This window comes from Melozone crissalis, unplaced genomic scaffold (assembly GCF_028551555.1).
Source record: "Melozone crissalis strain CALT ecotype California unplaced genomic scaffold, PUWL_Pcris_2 ptg000107l_1, whole genome shotgun sequence".
Taxonomy (NCBI): Eukaryota; Metazoa; Chordata; class Aves; order Passeriformes; family Passerellidae; genus Melozone; species Melozone crissalis.
Window position 1 is genome coordinate 14,153 of NW_026535884.1, and position 15,782 is coordinate 29,934.

Below are 15,782 nucleotides of genomic sequence, written 5' to 3' on the forward strand. Positions count from 1 at the left end.
GGGAATTCTCAGCTCAGGAAGGATCCTTTGGGGAGGTCATTCCCGAGGGGTCATTCCCAGGGAATTCCCAGATTCGGGAAGGATCCAGGAGGGTCATTCCTGCATTCCCGAGGGTCATTCCTGCATTTCTGGGGAATTCTCAGCTCAGGAAGGAACCTTGGGGGTCGTTCCTGAGGGGTCATTCCTGAGGAATTCCCAGGTTCAGGAAGGATCCAGGGGTGCCGTTCCCACATTCTGGGCAATTCCCAGATTTGGGAAGGATCCAGGAGGCTCATTCCTGCATTCCAGGGAATTCCTCAGCTCAGGAAGGATCCTTGGGGAGGTCATTCCCAAGGGGTCATTCCCAGGGAATTCCCAGGTTCGGGAAGGATCTGGGGATGCTGTTCCCACATTCCCATGGGGCTGTTCCTGTATTCCCAGGGAATTCCCAGGGTTCGGGAAGGATCCGGGGGTGCCATTCCCACATTCCTGAGGGTCATTCCCGCATTCCCATGGGGCCATTCCCGAGGAATTCCAGCTCTGGGAAGGATCCTCGGGGGTCATTCCCAAGGGGTCATTCCCAAGGCATTCCCATCTTCAGGAAGGATCCGGGGGTGCCATTCCCACATTCCTGAGGGTCATTCCCGCATTCCCATGGGGCCATTCCCGAGAAATTCCATCTTGGAAGGCTCCAGGAGGGGCTGGGGGAGGCTCCAGGGGGATCAGGGGGATGGAGCAGCTCTGCTGGGAGGAAAGGCTGGGAATGCTCACCTGGAGCAGCTCCAGGGACAGCTCAGAGCCCCGGCAGGGCCTGAAGGGCTCCAGGAGAGCTGGAGAGGGGCTGGGGACAAGGATGGAGGGACAGGACACAGGGAATGGCTTCAAAGTAAAGAGGGATAATTTGGATTGTGATATTTGGGATAAATCCTTCCCTGAGAGAGTGGGAAAGGGCTGGGATGGAATTCCCAGAGCAGGGCTGCCCTTGGATCCCTAGAGGTGCCCAAGGCCAGGCTGGACATTGGGGCTTGGGGAGCGCCTGGGACAGTGGGAGGTGTCCCTGCCCCCGGGAATGGATGAGCTTGAAGGTCCCAAGATTCCATAATTCCATGGTTCCATAATTCCATGATTCCATTATTCCCTGATCCCACGTGGATTTTTTCACTGGGACAGCAGTTCCAGAGCCCCAGCCCATTCCCCACCAGTTTAACCACTCCAGCGTTCTCCCAGTGCCAGGAGAGCCCCACGGAGCCCCCACAGCCCAGATTTGGATTTATTTCGCCACCGAAGGCACTTGGCAGGGACTGGGGCAGGAGGGGACACGCAGGGGACACGGAGCCACCTCAGGGCACCACGTGCCACCACTTGAAGGCGAAGGGCTTGCGGCGCACGTTGGTGCCGCAGTGCACCTCGCCCAGCCCGATGTGGTAGGTGAAGAAGTCGTCGATGAAGGTGCAGGAGAGGCCCAGCGGCTCCAGCAGCTCCCGCACGCGCTGCTCCAGGCAGCAGCGCCCGCCCACCACGGGCCCGAAGGGTTTGGGGATGCCCAGGTGCCGGCCCAGCACCAGCATGTTCACCTGGAGCAGAGCGGGGAGTACAGCAGGGAGCAGCCAGGGACGGCCCCAGCCCATCAGGGACATCCCAGCCCAGGGACATCCCAACCCCATCAGGGACATCCCAGCCCAGGGACATCCCAACCCCATCAGGGCACATCCCAACCCTGTTCCCATCAAGAGACATCCCAGCCCAGGGACGTCCCCATCCCATCAGGGAACATCCCAGCCCCAATCCCATCAGGGAACATTCTGGCCCCGATCCCATCGGGGCAATTCCCGATCCCATCAGGGAACATCCCAACCCTGATCCCATCAGGAGACATCCTGATCCCATCAGGGCACATCCCAGTCCCATCCAGGCACATCCTGGCCCTGATCCCATCAAGGAACATCCCAGCCCAGGGACATCCCAGCCCCAATCCCACCCCAGGGACATCCCAGCTTCAATCCCATCCTGGGGAAACCCCGATCCCATCAGAGGACATCCTGCCCTGGGGAGATCCCAGCCTGATCCCACCCCAGGGAGCCTCCTGGCTCAATCCCTCAGGGAACAACCCAGCCCCGATCCCATCAGGGAGCATCCTGACCCCAATCCTGGCTCGGGGATATCCCAATCCTGACCCTGATCCCATCAGGGAACATCCCAGCCCCAATCCTGACGCCGATCCCACCCCAGGGAGCATCCCAGCTCAATGCCATCAGGGAGCATCCTGGCCCCAATCCTGGCTCAGGGATATCCCGACCTGACCCCAACCCTGATCCCACCAGGGAGCATCCCAGCCCAGGGAATCCCCGATCCCATCAGGGGACATCCTGACCCCGATCCCACCCTGGGGAGATCCCAGCCCTGATCCCGCCCCTGGGAGCATCCCGGCTCAATCCCATCAGGGAACATTCCAGCCCCAATCCCGGCTCAGGGACATCCCGACCTGACCCTGACCCTGATCCCATTAGGAAACATGCCAGCCTCACTCCTGACCCCAATCCCACCCTGGGGAGCATCCCAGCCCCATCCTGGCCCAGGGAATCCCTGATCCCACCAGGGAACATCCCAGCCTCAATCCTGGCCTGGGGACATCCCAGCCCCGATCCCATCAGGGAATATCCCAATCCCACCCCAGGGAGCTCAGGGGTGCCGCTACCATGTCCGGGAAGAAGGCCTTGGCGTCGGCCCCCGCGTTGTTGTGGCTCTGGAAGAGCTGCGGGATGTCCAGGATGTCGGGCTCGGCCAGGCCCAGCGAGCGCTTCAGGATGTCCCGGTTCCAGCTGATGCAGCTCTGGGAGCCACCGGGGAGGGACGGTCAGGGGAGAGGGACAGCGGGATGGGGAGATGGAGGGACAAAAGGGTGGAGAAATGGAGGGACAATGTGGGGGATGGGGAGATGGAAGGACAAGGAGATGGACAATGGGATGGAGGGACAAGGAGGTGGACAATGGGATGGGGAGATGGAGGGAGAAAGGCATGGGGAGAGAGGGATGGGGAGATGGAGGGACAAAGGGAAGGAAAGAGGGACAGAGGGATGGACATCAGGATGGGCAGGCGGCTGGAGGGAGGGATGGACAGAAGGGTGGGCACAGAGATGGATGGATGGATGGATGGATGGATGGATGGATGGATGGATGGATGATGGATGGAGGGATGGATCCATAGATCCATGGATCCGTGGAGGGATGGATCCATGGAGGGATGGATCCATGGATGGATCCATGGAGGGAGGGATGGACAGAAGGTTGGACAGACGGAGGAATGGACGGAAGGAGGGACAGAGCAATGGGGAGATGGATGGAGAGGAGGGTGGTGATGGAGGATGGGAGGAGGGATGGAGGGGAGGAAGGAGGGATGGAGGGACAAAAGGACACGGAGGGAGCGATGGTTTGGAGCCTCCTGCTCCCCATCCCCACCTGGGCGTAGTCATTGAACTTGCGGAGCTCCTCGTCAGCCAGGATCTCGTTTATGGTCGGCTTGGACACCCTGTCCAGCCCTGCCAAGAGGGAGCCAGGCTGGAATTCTGCCCCAGCTCAGCCGGGCTCAGACTACAGCTCTGCCCCGGAGCTCCATCCCAACCCAGCAATCCAACCCCTGCAGCTTTAATTAATTAATTAATTAATCAATTCTGCTCCATTCTGCCTCCACTTCCCAGCCGGATTTCAGGGTCCATCCACCTCCCCCATCACATTTTGCAGGAAAAAGGGGAAACAAACATAGGGATCCCCATTGCCCATCCTGCCCTACCCTGGAACATCGCGGCCTCGCCAAACCCCTCCTCCTGCTTCTCCTTCAGCAGCTGGTAGCAGGCGCTGGGGCTGGCCAGGAGCAGCCGGAATCCCTGCAGGGGAGGAAGAGGAGGAGGAGGAGGAGGTTGGGGAAGGCTCTGAGGGTCTCATCCTGCTTTTTCCCACTCCCAGGATCCGTTACCTTCCGGTCGGGAGCAGGGACGAAGGTCAGGAACTCATCCACGTGCCCGACGTAGAGCCAGTCCGAGAAGAGCTCCACGGGCGCCTGCACCTTCTGGGCCACCAGGAAATCCCGCACGGCCTTGGCCATCCTGCGGCCGCCCACCCTGGCGGAGCACCGCGGGTTTGGGGAGGCTTTGCTGGGAACCAACCCCAAACAGGGCCGGGAAATCCTGGGTTTGGGGTTTTTCCTGCTCCGCTGGGAGCCGACCCCAAATGGGGCTGGGAATTCCTGGGTTTGGGGTTTTCCCTGCTCTGTTCGTAGCTGACCCCAAATGGGGCTGGGAATTCCTGGGTTTGGGGTTTCCCTGCTCCGCTCAGAGCCGACCCCAAACGGGGCCAGGAAATCCCGGTTTTGGGGTTTTTCATGACCCCAAATGGGACTGGGAATTCCTGGGTTTGGGGTTTTCCATGCTCTGCTTGGAGCTGACCCCAAACAGGGCCAGGAAATCCTGGGTTTGGGGTTTTTCATGATCCCAAATGGGGCCGGGAAATCCTGGGTTTGGGGTTTTTCATGATCCCAAATGGGGCTGGGAAATCCTGGGTTTGGGTTTTTTCATGACCCCAAACGGGGCCGGGAAATCCTGGGTTTGGTTTTTCATGACCCCAAATGGTGCCGGGAAATCCTGGGTTTGGGGTTTTCCTCCACTTGGAACCAACTCCAAATGGGGCTGGGAAGTTCTGGGTTTGGGGTTATTCCTGCTCTGCTCAGAACCGACCCCAAACGGGCCTGGGAAATTCTGGGTTTTGGGGTTTTTCGGCTCACCTGGGGAAGCTGCTGCCGATCAGGATGCGCCCCAAGGGATACTCCTTGCCCTGCACCGTCACGGGCGGGCTCACCTCCAAATTCCCGAAAGAATCCAGGCTGGAAAACCAGCCCTTTGGAGCCTGCCGGGCCACGTAGCCAAAATCGGCGCCCTGAGCGGTGGGAAAATGGGACAAAGTGGTTAAAAAAATGCAGCTGTCAACACCAAATCCTCTGTGCTGGAGCATCCGATCCCAAAAATGCAGGAGATAAAGGGATTTGTCCCAGTTTTTAAAGGGATTTATCCCAGTTTCTAGGGGATTTATCCCAGTTTTTAGGGATCCCAGTTTTTGAAGGGATTTATTCCAGTATTTAAAGGGATTTATCCCAGTTTTTGATGGTATTTATCCCAGTTTTTGGAGGGATTTATCCCAGTTTTTAAAGGGATTTATTCCAGTATTTGAAGGAATTTATCCTAGTTTTTGAAGGGATTTATCCCAGTATTTAAAGGGATTCATCCTAGTTTTTAGGGGATTTATCCCAGTTTTTAGGGGAATTATCTCAGTTTTTGAAGGGATTTATCCCATTTTTTGATGGGATTTATCTCAGTATTTAGGGGATTTATCCCAGTTTTTAAAGGGATTTATCCCAGTTTTTAGGGGATTTATTCCAGTATTTGAAGAAATTTATCCCAGTTTTTAAAGGGATTTATCCCAGTATTTAAAGGGACCTATCCCAGTTTTTAGGGGATTTTATCCCTGTTTTTAAAAGGATTTATCCCAGCTTTTGGAAGGATTTATCCCAGTTTTTAGGGGGAAGGGGCTGGATACCAGGAGGCTCCTGACGGGAAAATCCTTCAGGCCGCCGTCCCGGGGCGAGTCGAAGACCACGGGGAGGGTCTTGTGGGGGGCCTGGATGTAGCCGAACTCTATCTCATCCTGCAGGAGGGATGGAGAATTTTGGGATCCCCCCCAGCGCTGCCGCAGCGAGGAGGGGCCGGGTGGCTCCTGTTCCCACCTGGATCCAGCGGTCCTGCTCGTTCTGCGGCGCCGGGACCACGGTCAGCGGCACCTGCACCCGCTCCGCCAGCGCGCGCACGGCCGCCCCACAAACTCCTCGTTCTTGTACACGCTGGGGGGAAAACGGGATAATCGGGATTTGGGAGCGGACCTGGCGGTGGGAAGGGTGGGAGAACCCAGCAGAACCCACCTGCAGACAAAGACCTCGAGCGGCACCGCCGTGTTGGGCGTCATGATCCAGGGAGCCACGCGGAACACCACGGTGTCCGTGAAGATCGGAGACTCCAGGGTGCCCTGGGGTGGTGGAGATGGAGTTTGGGATCTGTCCCAGCCCACCCAGGGATGTTGGGGATGGAGTTTGGGATCTGTCCCTGCTCTCCCAGCCGCCCCAGGGGAGGAAAAATTGAGGGGAAAGTGGGAGAAAAATGGGAAAATTTGGGTTCTGGGATGTTTGGGATGGAGTGTGGGATCTGTCCCCAATGTCCCAACCCACGTTGTTGTGGTGGCGATGGAGTTTGGGATCTGTCCCCAATGTCCCAACCCACATTGGTGTGATGGGGATGGAGTTTGGGATCTGTCCCTGCTGTACCAGCTCCCCCAGGGAGGAAAAATTGAGGGAAAAGTGGGGGGAAAATGGGAAAATTGAAGTTCTGGGATGGCTGGGATGGAGTCTGGGATGTGTCCCCATTGTCCCACCCCTCCTGGCATGGCAGGGATGGAGTTTGGGATCTGTCCCTGCTGTCCAAGCCCCTCCTTGGGATGACGGGGATGGTGTTTGGGATCTGTCCCCGTTGTACCATTCCCTCCTGGGGAGGAAAACTGGAGGGAAAAGTGGGGGAATGGGGGTTCTGGGATGGCAGGGATGGAGTTCGGGATCTGTCCATGCTGTCCCACCCTGGGATGGTGAAGATGGAGTTTGGGATCTGTTCCTGCTGTCCAAACCCCTCTGGGATGGAAGGGACAGAGTTTGGGATCAGTCCCCACTGTCCCAGCCCACCCTGGGATGGTGGGGATGGAGTTTAGGATCTGTTCCAGCCCCTGCTGGGATGGTGGGGATGGAGTTTGGGATCTGTCCAGGCTGTCCCACCCCCAGTGCCCCCTGGCCAGACCTCTTCAGCGCTCTCGAGCAGGGTGACGTGCAGGGACACGAGCCCCGAGAAGTCCACGTCGGGGAAGGCCAGGCCCTCCATGTAGAAGACGCTCTCGTGCTGGTGCCGGCTGGGCCGCACGGTGTAGGACAGCTCGGAGCCCCCCAGGACGGGCTTGAACCTCTCCAGCTCCACATTGTCTGCGGGACACGGACACCTCAAACCCAAACCCCAGCCCCGTTCCCACAGCGTTCCCCCTTGGTCCCTAAATCCACCCTAAATTCCGCCTGGATCCACCCCAAATCCCGCCTGGATCAGCTCAGCTGCGCCCGGGGCGTTGGAGAAGCAGCACAAGGATTTGGGGTTGATCCCGGTGAGCAGAGGGGTCCATGCCCGCAAAATCCCCCCAGATCTTCCCAAATTCCACCTGGATCTGCCCCAAATCCCACCTGGATCAGCTCAATCCTGTCTGGATCCGCTCAACTGCGCCCGGGGCGTTGGAGAAGCAGCGCAAAGATTTGGGGTTAATCCCAGTGAGCAGAGGGGTCCGTGCCCCCCAAATCCTCCCAAATCCCCGAAAATCCTCCTAAATCTCCCCAAATTTGAGCACTCACTGCCCCCGTAGAACACCCTGATCTTGTTGGCGTCGGCGAAGTCGAGGTGCAGCAGCAGGCGGTGCCCGGCGAAGGTGGCGCGGGGCCCGCGCGTCCTCAGCACCAGCTGCGCCATGTCCTGCAGGTCTGGGGAACCGGCACGGATCAGGGGAAATTGGGGGGAAAAGGAGAAAATTGGGGGAAAAGGGGAAAATCAGGGAAAAGAGGAAAACCAAGGGAAAAGGGGGAAACCAGGGAAAAACTGAGGGAGAAAAGGGAAACCCAGGGAAATGGGAAACCCAGGGAAAAGTGGAAAACTCAGGGAGAAGGGGAAAACCCAGGAGAAGGGGAAACCAGAGGAAAGGGGGAAACCAGGGGAAAACTGAAGGAGAAGGGGGAAACCGAAGGGAAAGGGGAAAACCAGGGGAAAAGGGGGAAACAGAGAAAAGGGCAAACTCAGGGAAAAGTGGAAAACAGAGGGAGAAGGGAAAAACTAAGGGGTAAAGGGGAAAATTGGGAGGAAAGGGGAAAATTGGGAGGAAAGGGGAAAATTGGGGGGAAATGGGAAAACCCAGGAAAAGGGGAAATCCAGGGAAAAGGGGGAAACCAGGGGAAAACTGTGGGAGAAGGGAAAACTGGGGGGAAAGAGGAAAATTGGGGGAAAAGGGGAAAACCTGGGGAAAAGGGGGAAAGGGGAAACCCAGGGAAAAGGGGAAAACTGAAAGAAAAGGGAAAACTAGAGGGAAAGGGGAAAACTGAGGGAATGTTTTTTTGAGGGAAAAGGGGGAAAACTAGGGGAGAAGTGGGAAAACGGCAGGCTCTGGGCTGAGGTAGGGAGAGAAAACTGAGGGAGAAGTGGGAGAAAATTGAGGGAAAAGTGGAAGAATGGGGGTCCTGGGCTGTGTTAGAGAGGGAAAATTGAGGGGAAAGTGGGAAAACAGCAGGTTCTGGGCTGTGGAAGAAAAGGGAAATTGAGGGGGAAGTGGGAAAATTTGGGCTCTGGGCTGCGGTAGGAATGGAAAATTGAGGGGAAAGTGGGAAAATTCAGGGAAAAGGGAGGGAAAACTCAGGGAAAAGTGGGAAAAGGGAGGGAAGAGCGGGAGCCGGGGTCTCGGGGCTGTCAAGACCTTCGTAGGAGCGCACGACGCTGTCCTCGTTGTCCAGGCCCTTGGTGCCGGTGTCGTCGCGGTCGCAGTTGACGAGGAGCACGGCCCCATGGCCATCAGGGCCCCACGTCCAGCTGGCCTGGGGGACACGGAGCGGGGCCGGGTCAGCTGGGAATTCCCAATCCCATTGGTGTCTGGGGCTCAGCTGGGAATTCCCAAACCCATTGAGGCCTGGGGGCTCATCCAGGAATTCCCAGTCCCATCGGGATCTGGGAGTCAGCTGGGGATCCCCAGTCCCATCGGGATCTGGGAGTCAGCCAGGAATTCCCAATCCCACTGGGGTTTGAGGCTCATCCAAGAATTCCCAATCCCATCAGGGCCTGGGGTTCAGTCAGAAATTCCCAATCCCACTGGGGTCTAGGAGCTCATCCAGGAATTCCCAATCCCATTGGGATCTGGGATTCAGTCAAGAATTCCCAATCCCATCAGGGTCTAGGGGCTCATCCAGTAATTCCCAATTCCACCAGGGCCTGGGGACTCATCCAAGAATTTCCAATCCCATCGGGATCTGGGGCTTATCCAGGAATTCCCAATCCCGTCAGGGCCTGGGGACTCATCAAGGAATTCCCAATTCCATCGCGCCCTGGGGTTCAGCCAGGAATTCCCATTCCCATTAGGGTTTGAGGCTCATCCAAGAATTCCCAATCCCATCAGGGCCTGGTGGCTCATCCAGGAATTCCCAATCCCACGGTGTTCCCGGCCCCTCTGCATACCTTGTCCAGCAGTGTCCGGCTCACAGCCCCGCTGCGGGTGACATCAGCATCCAGAGACACCTCTGTGGGACAGGGATGAGATGGGAAAAGGGGAAATCCTGGGAATGGGGGTTCGGGAAGGGGAAATCCCAGGAATGGGGGTTTGGGAAGGGGAAATCCCAGGAATGGGGGTTTGGGGAATGGGGATTTGGGAATGGGGCTTGGGGAACGGGGGTTCGGGAAGGAGATTCGGGAATGGGGGTTCAGGAATGGGAGTTGGGGAATGAGGATTTGGGAATGGGGATATGGGAATGGGAGTTTGGGAATGGGGGTTCGGGAAAGGAGTTGGGGAAGGAGATTCAGGAAATGGGAGTTGGGGAATGGGGGGTCTGGGGAATGGGAGTTGGGGAATGGGGGTTTGGGAATGGGGATTTGGGGAATGGGGTTTGGGTTGATCCCCCCTTACCCACGCAGGTGAGGTAGAGCACGGCCCGGCCCACGGGAACCCCGCCGTCCTCACGGAAATAGGAAACCCTGACCTGCAACGAGGAGCAGGGCAATGAGACAGCCGGGCGGGATCCCGGGATCCACTGGGAATCCCAACACCCAGACGGGATCCCAGCACCCATCCCAGTATCCAGCAGGAATCCCAGGATCCAGTAGGAATCCTGGCGCCCAGTGAGGATCCTGGCATCCATCCCAGGATCCAGTGGGAATTCTGAGATCCATCAGGAATCCTGGGATCCTCAGGACTCCCAAAACCCAGCGGAAATCCTGGGATCCAGTGGGAATCCCATCACCCATTCCAACACACAGTGAGAATCCCAGATCCAGTGGGAATCCTGTCACCCATCCCAGCACCCACTGAGAATCCCAGCACCCAATGCAGATCAAGTGGGATCTGGGGACCCAGAGGAGATCCCAACACCCAGTAGGAATCCAGCACCCAGTGGGAATCTCACGATCCAGCAAGAATCCCAACACCCAACAGGATCCCGCAGGAATCCCAACACCCAGCAGGAATCCTGGGATCCAGCAGGAATTCCAACACCCATCAGGAATCCCGGGATCCAGCAGGAATCCCAAAGCCCAGCAGAAATCTTGGGATCCAGTGGGAATTCCAACACCCAGCAGGATCCAGCAGGAATCCCAACATCCTACAGGATCCAGTGGGAATCCCAACACCCATTGGGAGTCCTGAGATCCAGCAGGAATCCCAACACCCAGCAGGATCCAGTGGGAATCCCAACACCCAGCAGGAATTCCAGGATCCAGCGGGAATCCCAACACCCATCAGAAATCCTGGAATCCAGCAGGAATTGCAACACCCATCAGGAATCCTGGGATCCAGCGAGAATCCCATCACCCAACCGGATCCCAGCATCCAGCAGGAATCCTAACACCCAACATGATCCCAGGATCCAGCGGGAATCCCGTCACCCATCCCATCACCCAGCATGATTCCATCGGGATCCCCTCTCACCTTCTCGTCCCCCGGCTCCTTGCTGGGGCGCTCCATGGCCAGCAGCAGCTCGGGCCGGGCGCTCAGGGGCCATCGGCAGACGCTCGAGGGCAGCTTCACGCTCTGGGTGTTGTGCAGCACCCACAGCTTCACCCCCTGGGAGCCCTGCGCCTGGAACGAGGCGGCGCCAAGCGGGGCCGAGCTGCAACGGGAGCGGGAGCGGGGGTCAGGAACACGGGAATGATGGCAGGAATGGGCTGGGCTGGAATGGGAGCGGGGTCAACAATGGGAATGATGGCAGGAATGGGGCTGGGCTGGAATGGGAGCAAGATCAGGAACACGGGGATGATGGCGGGAATGGGCTGGGATGGAACAGGAGCAGGGTCAGGAACACGGGAATGATGGCAGGAATGGGCTGGAACGGGAACGGGAACGGGGTCAGGAACATGGGAATGATGGCAGGAATGGGGCCGAGCTGGAGCAGGAGTGGGGTCAGGAACATGGGAATGATGGCAGGAATGGGGCCGAGCTGGAGCAGGAGTGGGGTCAACAATGGGAATGATGGCAGGAATGGGCTGGGCTGGAATGGGAGCGGGGTCAGGAACACGGGAATGATGGCAGGAATGGGCTGGGCTGGAACGGGAGTGGGGTCAGAACAGTGGGAATGATGGCAGGAATGGAGCTGGGCTGGAACAGGAGTGGGGTCAGGAACATGGGAATGATGGCAGGAATGGGGCCGAGCTGGAGCAGGAGCGGGGTCAGGAACATGGGAATGATGGCAGGAATGGGCTGGGCTGGAATGGGAGCAAGGTCAGGACAACGGGAATGATGGCAGGAATGGGCCGAGCTGGAACGGGAGTGGGGTCAGAACAGTGGGAATGATGGCAGGAATGGGGCTGGGCTGGAACAGGAGTGGGGTCAGGAACATGGGAATGATGGCAGGAATGGGGCCGAGCTGGAGCAGGAGCGGGGTCAGGAACATGGGAATGATGGCAGGAATGGGCTGGGCTGGAATGGGAGCAAGGTCAGGACAACGGGAATGATGGCAGGAATGGGCCGAGCTGGAACGGGAGTGGGGTCAGAACAGTGGGAATGATGGCAGGAATGGGGCTGGGCTGGAACAGGAGTGGGGTCAGGAACATGGGAATCATGGCAGGAATGGGCTGGGCTGGAATGGGAGCAAGGTCAGGACAACGGGAATGATGGCAGGAATGGGCCGAGCTGGAACGGGAGTGGGGTCAGAACAGTGGGAATCATGGCAGGAATGGGGCTGGGCTGGAACAGGAGTGGGGTCAGGAACATGGGAATCATGGCAGGAATGGGGCTGGGCTGGAACAGGAGTGGGGTCAGGAACATGGGAATCATGGCAGGAATGGGCTGGGCTGGAATGGGAGCAAGGTCAGGAACATGGGAATCATGGCGGAAATGGGCTGGGCTGGAAGGGGAGCGGGGTCAGGAGAGGGAATGATGGCAGGAACGGGGCTGGGCTCAAACATTCCCAGGAAACGCGACCTCAACAAGGGCAGGGATGTGGAATTGGGGTGAAACCTTCCCAAGGGAACAATTCCAAAGGCAACAAATCCCAGGGTTTGAAAAATCAGAGAGTCATGGCAAATTCAAATATTCCTGGAAAATTCAAATATTCCCAGAAAACGCCACCTCAGAAAGGGCTGCGATGCGGAATAAAACTCAAACTTTCCCGGGAAATGCAGGGCTGGGATGTGGAATTGGGGTGAAACCTTCCAAAAGGAACAAATCCCGAGGTTTGGAATATCAATGATCCTGGGAACAGGATCAATGAGTCATGGAAAATTCAAATATTCCAGGGAAATGCAATTTCAGCAAGGGCAGGGATGTGGAATTGGTGTGAAAACTTCCAAAGGGAACAAATCCCAGGGTTTGGAATATCAGCAAGTCATGGGAAATTAAATATTCCTGGAAAATGCGACCTCAGCAAGGGCTGGGATGTGGATTTGGGGTAAAACCTTCCCAAGGGAAAATTTCCTGGGATTTGGAATATCAACGTGTCATGGAAAATTCATATATTCCTGGAAAATGTGATTTCAGCAAATGCTGAGATATGAAATTGGGGTAAATCCTTCAATGGGGAAAAAATCCTGCAATTTAGAACAGCAACAATCACTGAAAATGCAAATAATCCTGGAAAAGGTGAGGGCAACAAGCGCTGAGATGTGAATCCCTGAGAAATCCTTTAATTCAAACAAACCCTGAAATTCAGAACAGCAACAGGTCCTGAAAAAATGGAATTCATCCTGAAAAATGCAACTGCAGCAAGGGCTGCAAGATGGAATGGGGATAAATAATTCAGAGTGGAAAAAATCCCGCAGGAAATCCTGCAAGGTGGAATTGCATCGATTCCCTGGATGTGCATAAATACTGGAATTGCATGGATTCCCTGGATATGAACAAATCTGCAACCTGGGATTGCAGTGGTTCCTTAAATGTGCACAAATCCTGGGATTGCATCGATTCCCTGGATATGCACACATCCTGCAACCTGGAATTGCATGGATTCCCTGAATAGGCACAAATCCTGGAATTGCATGGATTCCCGAGATATGGGCAAATCCTACAACCTGGAATTGCATGGATTCCCTGGATATGAACAAATCCTGCAACCTGAAATTGCGTAAATTCCCTAAATGTGCACAAATCCTGGAATTGCATGGATTCCCTGGACATGAACAAATCCTGAAACCTGGAATTGCGTGGATTCCCTGGATAGGCACAAATCCCCCAGAACGTGCGAGCAGCCGCTCCTGGAAATTCCCGCAAATCCCCAAAGGCGATTAAAGCAAATCCCGCCCGAGGCTGCGAACCCAGGGCAAGGCGGCGGCGCCAACCTCACGGTAGGAATCCCGAAAAAAACCCAAATCCGGGGATATTCCGGGTGCAAAGCGTGCCTGGGAATAAACGGGAAGAGGATGGAATGGGACCCAGGGAAAGAACCACGGGAATCCCAAAAAAAACCCCAAATCCGGGGATATCCCGGGTGCAAAGCGCGCCTGGGAATAAACGGGAATAGGTGGGAATGAATCCCATGGAAAGAACCGCAGGAATCCCTAAAAAAATCCCAAATCCAGGGATATCTCGGGTGCAAAGCGCGCCCCGTCCCGCCATGGGAAACAGGAATAAACGGGAATAAATCCCACAAATAACGGCAGGAATTGCTCTGAAACGCACCGAAATCCTGGAATAAAACCCGCGAACATCCCGAGGGCAGCGGGGACGGGACCGGGCCGCGATGCCATCAATGCCAGCGCTGCCCGGGGGTGGTTCGGGCATGGATCTCCCCGAAATCGGCATTTCCCATCGGGGCACGGATCTCCCCAAAATCGGATTGGGGCACGGATCTCCCCAGAATCGGCATATCTGACTGGGGCACGGGTCTCCCCAAAATCGGATCGGGGCACGGATCTCCCCAAAATCGGCATTTCCCATCGGGGCACGGATCTCCCCAAAACTGGATTGGGGCACGGATCTCCCCAAAATCGGACTGGGGCACGGATCTCCCCAAAATCGGCATTTCTGATCGGGGCACGGATCTCCCCAAAATCGGCATTTCCCATCGGGGCACGGATCTCCCCAAAATCGGACTGGGGCACGGATCTCCCCAAAATCGGCATTTCTGACTGGGGCACGGGTTTCTCCAAAATCGGCTTTTCCCATCAGGGCACGGATCTCCCCAGAATCGGCATTTCCCATCGGGGGATCTCCCCAAAATCGGCGTTTCCAGCGCTGCCGGGCAGGCCGGAGCCCGTCCCGCCCCGCCCCGCTCGGGAGGCCGCGGGCGCCGGGCCCGGAGCGGATCCGGGAGAAGGAAACGCGGCTCGGTGCCCGGGAATGGGAAAATCCCAGCCCGGGGCAGCGCAGGGAACGGGACGGGCAGCGAGCCCCGGGCGGAGAGGGGAGAGGGGAGAAAAACCCCGGAGCGAGAGCCAGGGCCGGGCCGGGGGTTCGCTCTCTGCCTGCCACCGAAAGTGGGAAATGTTTCTTGTCTCATCCCGCCGGGTTAAAACCCCAAAAAGGGCTTGTGGTACCCCAAAAGTGGCAAAATCCCGCTGGGAATGTTGCGGTCCCGCTGTTGTGGGGATGTTTGGGAGTGTCTGTGAGGGACAGAGGGATGGACAGAGGGATGGATAGAGGGATGGACACTGGGATGGACACTGGAATGGACAGATGGACAGAGGGATGGACAGTAGGCATGGACAACAGGGATGGACAGAGGGATGTACAGCAGGATGGACAGCAGGATGGACAGATGGACAGAGGGATGGACTGTGGGATGGACAGAGGGGTGCACTCAGGGATCAACAGAGGAATGGACAGAGGGATGGACAGAGGGATGGACACTGTGAAAGGACACAAGGATGGACACAAGGAAAGGACAGAGGGGTGGACACTGGGATGGACAGAGGGATGGACAGATGGACAGAGGGATGGACTGTGGGATAGACAGAGGGGTGGACACTGGGATGGACAGAGGGAATGGACAGTAGGGATGGACCCTGGGAAAGGACACTGGCAAGGGACAGTAGGGATGGACAGCAGGGATGGACAGCGGGAAGAGACAATGCGGTGGACCCTGGGAATGGATCAAGGGAATGGACACTGGGAAGGGGCAATGGGAACCCCATCCCTCACCCCTGCCCCGTCCCGGGACAGCATCCCCCTGGGAAAAGCCCCCGCAGCAGCAGCAGCCACCGCCCCGCCCCACCGCGCGCTATTTCGGGCTTTGCTTAATGGGATCAGGGGGGAAAAGCGGATTTGTGCCCCGCGCTCACCCGCACACGTCCAGGGCCAGCTCGGTGCCCAGCACGCACACGGCGCTGCCGGGGCGCTGCGTGGACAGCGGGACACGGCGCTGCTGCGCCATCGCACCCGCGGGTGCCGCGCCCGGCCGCCGCGGGGGATTTATAAAGCCGGGCTGCGGGGAGGGGATCAGCCAAAGCCCGGCCTAATCCCACCCCCGGGCTGGGTGTGCGCGGCTCCGAGCGGGGGGAAGCGGCC

The 15,782-nt window shown here is 57.4% G+C and overlaps 1 protein-coding gene across 1 annotated transcript; it reads right to left on the minus strand.

Moving 5' to 3' along the window:
- Positions 1–1,282: 1,282 nt before the first annotated feature.
- On the minus strand, positions 1,283–15,720 carry LOC128947617 (protein-arginine deiminase type-3-like). The gene is given in 17 exon segments (XM_054291941.1): positions 1,283–1,553; positions 2,675–2,809; positions 3,435–3,514; positions 3,766–3,859; positions 3,949–4,093; positions 4,753–4,904; positions 5,562–5,669; positions 5,749–5,835; positions 5,838–5,862; positions 5,941–6,044; positions 6,860–7,038; positions 7,453–7,578; positions 8,559–8,676; positions 9,311–9,372; positions 9,756–9,828; positions 10,773–10,953; positions 15,557–15,720. Coding segments are annotated over 17 exon segments (1,995 nt in total). The 5' UTR covers positions 15,649–15,720; the 3' UTR covers positions 1,283–1,319.
- Positions 15,721–15,782: the final 62 nt, after the last annotated feature.